The sequence below is a fragment of the Rhagoletis pomonella genome, unplaced genomic scaffold (assembly GCF_013731165.1).
Source record: "Rhagoletis pomonella isolate Grant_MI unplaced genomic scaffold, Rhpom_1.0 Rhpom_scaffold_09844, whole genome shotgun sequence".
Classification (NCBI taxonomy): domain Eukaryota; kingdom Metazoa; phylum Arthropoda; class Insecta; order Diptera; family Tephritidae; genus Rhagoletis; species Rhagoletis pomonella.
Window position 1 is genome coordinate 1 of NW_023468375.1, and position 5,684 is coordinate 5,684.

The 5,684-nt window shown below is 33.3% G+C and overlaps 1 protein-coding gene across 1 annotated transcript; it reads right to left on the bottom strand.

Moving 5' to 3' along the window:
- Positions 1-44: 44 nt before the first annotated feature.
- LOC118756326 (prolyl 4-hydroxylase subunit alpha-2-like) lies at positions 45-2,020 on the bottom strand (the record flags this gene model as incomplete). Its single annotated transcript, XM_036491098.1, has 8 exons — positions 45-106; positions 173-338; positions 415-468; positions 619-1,074; positions 1,143-1,279; positions 1,380-1,567; positions 1,642-1,792; positions 1,869-2,020. Coding segments are annotated over 8 exons (1,366 nt in total), but the record flags the coding sequence as incomplete, so codon positions are not given.
- Positions 2,021-5,684: the final 3,664 nt, after the last annotated feature.

The window sequence follows — 5,684 nt, forward strand, 5'->3', positions numbered from 1 at the left end:
AATACAACTTATGCATATGCATATGTATGATTTATTCCTTATGACTAATCCTTATAACATGGTAGCCGGAACACTTGATTTCTTTCACGGATCCACTTGTTTGTAACTGTAAATATAAATATTTAAGCAAACAAATATTCGAACAGTAATTATTAAGAATAGAAAAAATTACCCCACTTAGAACCAACTAATACTGGACAACCCGCATGCAGGGTTTTATAGTCACCCACGTATTGATTATTGAGATTATACCACATTACAGCAGTACCCTTCTTAGGAAAAATAGCAGTTTCTATATTTGGAAATACAGTCGCGCCACCTTGCTCCACATCAGTCATCTATGAAAGTGTATGTATGTTTGAAATTGCATTATTCGAGGTTTGGAGTAAAGATTGAAAAAACATGCTTGCTTACATAAAAGAGAACAGTAGCCTTACGATCACCTTGCTTCGCCACTATATCCGTTGTCTGGAAGCAAATAAAAATATATTAAAATATCTTGCAATAATACATAAGAGCCTAATGGTTACTAGGTTCAAGCAGCTATTCATTTCATTTAGCTAGCTAATTTAACATAGTATGATAATGATGAATACTAAGCCTAACAAAGATATTTACCATAGATACATTGAAGAAATCGTAATGAGTACTATAATGACCACCGAGTCCATAATTCATAACTTGTAGCAATTCTGAGCCGAACAAATCGAACCCGGTCATATCGGCAATACGTTTATTGATACGCGTAGTAACTTCATTTCTGTTATCCGCAAACCATGCAAACTTCGAGGTACGGGTAGCAACCACTTTACTGCGTTTAGATTCTTCACTATACACTGTAGCGCGTTTCAGCACGGGTCGTGCCATATCTTGAAGCGTGGTGATTTCCTCATCGCTAATGACATCATGAAACATGACCATATATGGATCGACACTCAAAATTTCCATCTTAATAGGCGCCAATTTAAGATATGCGGTTGTCGTAGTGTTGTAGAGGCAGTAAAGCATAGGTATTCGACTCGCGTACTCACCGCGACAACCACGTTGATAGGCGTTGGGCTCTGTTTTCGGGTGCTAAAGAGAAGATATTTGGCAAATTCGCCTCTAAGGTTAAATTAATAATTTATTTACTACGAACTCACTATCACTGGTTGTGGATTATAGATTTGTATATGCTTCTCTAGCTCGATTCTTTTGTGAATTAGATGCGATTCTGGAGGCTGCAACGTTGGTAAAACAAACATTGCATTTATCACTGATAGCGCGTCTTGATGCCGAACTAAAACAAAAAAGTGAGTAGTTATAAGCAATATTTCTGTGATTTAAAATTAGCATTTTACACAGCAACAAAGTGTCCTAAATGTTAAAACGGCACTTACACTGCCTTAGTAAGGTTTCAGCATAGAGTTCCATTATCTTATATTGACTTAGATTATGCAGTTTTGTAATTTCATCTTCTCCGTACGGTTGTAGGGCTGTGTATAGCCAATAGCCCGCGCTTATATATTCTTTTTGATTGAACAACTCATAGCCCAAAGTATAGCAATCGAGCGATGATAATTTGGTGCTGTGAAAAGGATTTAAATGCAAAAATCGTTTTAAGAAAATATACTACATTTGGTTCATATATTTCAAATGTACTCGTATGTTCTGCCATTGATCACTCCATTAGCTAGATCTGCGGCCTTAAGGTCATAGGTATCCTGCAATCGGCTCATTGCTTGTACCGCTTCAACCAGATCACTTTCTTTGGGCAAATGAGACCATTGCTCACGTAATGTCTGTATTTGTGCTAAGTTAAATTATATCGACCATATTTAGTACTATTGAGCTTGACTTAAGATAAAATATTTAAATATCACATTTACCATCACCAACACTTTGCCTCATATAAATATCCAAGTATATCCAATCCTTCTGCAATCGCCGCACTAAGGAAAATACATTCGTTGGAATCGATATATAGTATTGGCTATTTTCGCGTGCCTTGACATTTTTCTCACGAAGACTAGTAATCACGCTATGGATGGATTGCAAAATAAAATAAATATCAACTATCTTATTTTTTTTTTACTTTTAGATTGAAGTCTAATGCACTGTAATTTAATTAAGAACAACAGTAATATAATATTAAATATTGGGCACGTTCAGAAGGCGCAACAGCTCAGTAACTGTTGCGATTGCACCTTCGGAACGCGTTGTTTTGCACTTCTGATCAACTGAACAGTTGCGTGTTAGATAATCGTAATATTTTTATGATCATTTGAGACAACATGTTGTGTGTTTTGAATTTGACAGCTAATGTATCAAGCCGTTCAGAAGGCGCATTATGATCACTGATTTTTTTTAGCAACGGTTGCGCTCAACTTCTGCGCCTTCTGAACCTACCCATTATTTCATGTCAAACCGTTCAACTAACAGGGCGATTCTGGCAACTCTCTTCCAGCTCACCATAGACAAATGGAAAAGTCTGCTAACGGGGAGGTCTTAGCGTGTTTATTTTAGCAATGAGTTAATTACAGAAAACAAAAAGAAAAAGTAGAAAAGTCTAAGTTCGGGCGGAGCGGAACATTAGATACACGGCGCACTATAGGCAAAACACGAGTTTATTTTTTAAAATCGCAGATCTTCGCTTAGAAAAAAGATAGTGGAATGAAAATTTTTTTATCGAGAAGATAAATGATCATATACTAATATAGGAAAACTATAGAGAAGTTAAAACAACAATAATAATATCGTTCAAAATGTCAATTTTTTTTGAAATTTTGGATTTTTGCTCCCATTCCACTAGAAAACACTATACTTAACACATCATTCGCATTCTTTCTGAAAGATTTCTCTTTATTTTATCTTAAGACTCGATTCTTGGGACATTGGATGCTGTACCCGAGTGACCAGATTGGAAAAAGAAAAGCTACCTTTAAACTCTAATAACTCGTAAACTATCAGCTTTCACAAAAAAAATGTATGTATATAAAAAAAATGGTTATACTGGTCGATATCTTTACGAAAGTGCAGCATTTTACCTTTTAATACAGTGTCTGTCATATATGAAAAGCATTTTAACCCTTTCAAGGCAGAAGAAAAAGGTTCTCAATATGCTTTTGAAAGGTTAAACACCTAGGATATCACTGACCATTATAAGGGACCCTTAATGACGGCAAAGCTCAAAGCTTTACAAAATTGTTGATTTAATTTTTTAAATGATCGATCCAAAATTAGCCAGTATGCATATTTTAAAATTTTGAGAATTAGTGGTTGAATTTTTGTACTGAAAGGGCTAGGAAAGCTTTAGTTTAAGAGTGTGTACTAATTGCCTTTCACCATAAACGTCGCCAATCTTCAGTAATTTTTGCGTTTCAGATTACGACTAATAAAGCCCTTGGACAGATATTTTGAAAGGTTACGCTATACCTTAAATACTTAACTCTGCATTCAAATATTTTTTTTCATTTTTCTTTATGTATTTACTTCACATTTGTTGATTTTTTGTACGCCTCACGTCACGCCCATTTTATGCCCATAATTAAAAAAAAATTTTATATTCATATGAGTTCAGGTTTACAGGGGTTTTTGAGGTCGCTGAATTCGAATCTGAAGTCAACATTAAAAAATCAAAATGGCCGATCCAATATGGCGGCTAAAATCTTAAACGCAAAATTTTGTTAAAAATAGTAATAAGAATTGCTTATTATATTATTTATAAAATAACTAAAAACAAATGAAAAACTTTCAATATTATGTGGTTCAAAATTGCATCTTTAACAAAAGGTCGAACACGGTCGAATTCCATATTTAGTATTATAGTTTAAAATTCAATTATCTTGAAATAAATATAAATTTTTTATTGGTGAAATCTGGAGAAAATCACTTATGACATTTTCTTAAAACTGAAGATTTCATTAAATACTAATCAGTTGAACATATTAATTTTTTTTTTTTTAAAGTAAACCTTGTATAGTTCTTATCTGAAGAAGAAAACCCATTTTACAAAATTAAAATCGATCGCCAGTATGGCTTTTGGCGTTGTTTTAATCTTTAGCCTTACATTTTTATTTTTCAGAGCGCCGCGTCAACCACACAAACAAGTACATTAAAAATATATCAAAACGTTTATTTAGGCGAACAAGTACCGAAATTACTAACTTTTTCATTGTCACTCTAAAAAATTATAATTGTTTTTTTCAACTTTGTTAAGTTTTATAATAAAATGTTCATGTTTGAGGCAATGGGCGTTGGCATCAAATGCAACATATCTGTGAAGTTTCAAGAGTGCACCACAAAATTAAAACAAATTGCAGCATATCTGTGACAGCTATTTTGGAATTTTTGAAATTTTACCACATTTTTAATTTTAATAATTTAAGTTACTTCAAAATATTTAACAATTTTATTGAGCTTGAGGACGTTTTTAGTGAAAAACAAGTAAGAGCAGCGCTGTCTTCGGCTATGCCGAAGGCTTCATGCCTTTCATGAACGTCTGAAAATTTTAATTTAACAGACCGCAAAAACTGGTAACTGAACAATCAGTGGTACAAGAGATAAAGTTTATACAGCATAGATTTTGACGATTTTCTCAGTAAACTTTGTATTATTATTTATAAAATAGCTTACGAAATTTATCGGTTTTATCTGTCCAAATAAAAGAGTTTTACAGTAAAACACCATACCTGAACAATCAGTTGTATGGGGGGCAATATATAGGTTATAGTGACCCGAACTTTGTTAATTTTACTGTAAACTTTCTGTTGATAAGGAGTGAAAACAGTGCGAAATTTCATGTTTCTAGCTGCATATATGGAGAAGTTATAACAAAGAATCTCATATCTGAACAATAAGTTGTATGGACACAATAGGTTATAGCGATCCGATCTTCGCCATTTTCACTGTAAGTATTTTTTTGATAGTGGGTGGAAATATTGAAAAATTTCATGTTCCCAGCTGCATAGATGGAAATCAGTTGTATGGGAGCTATATGTTCTAGTGACCCGATCTTTGTTATTTTCACTGTAAGCATTTTGTTAATAATGAGTGAAAACGGTGCGAATTTTGATGTTCCTAGCTGCTTAAATGAAGAAGTTATCTCAGAAGAAATCTCATATCTGAACAATCAGTTGTATTGGGGCTATAGGTTATAGCTACACGATCTTCGCCATTTTCACTGTAAGTATTCTTTCCATAGTGAGTAACAACAGCGTAAAATTTCATGTTCCTAGCTACGTAAATGGAGAAGTTATAACGAAAAATTTTATATCTGAACAATCAGTTGTATGGGAGCTATAGGTTATAGTCACCCGATCTTTGTAATTTTAACTGTAAATATTCTGCTGATAATGGGTGGAAGTATTGTAAAATTTCATGCTCCTAGCTGCATAAATGGGGAGTTATAACGAAAAATCGCATATCTGAACAATCAGTTAAATCGACTCAGCTCGACGTTCTGATCATATAAGTATACAAGTATATCTCTTCTTATTCTGGTACTTATATACATCGGACCAAAGTTATAATACCATTTCACACTCATGAAAGGTATAACTATTGTGGAGAAGTAACAATATCTTATAAACTTATTCAATAAAATTTTTGAATATAATTATTATAAGACCATAAATAACAAAAACGAGTTACTTCGAAATGTTAATACTAAACGATGAAAATATACGTACTTCTAAAACGAAGGA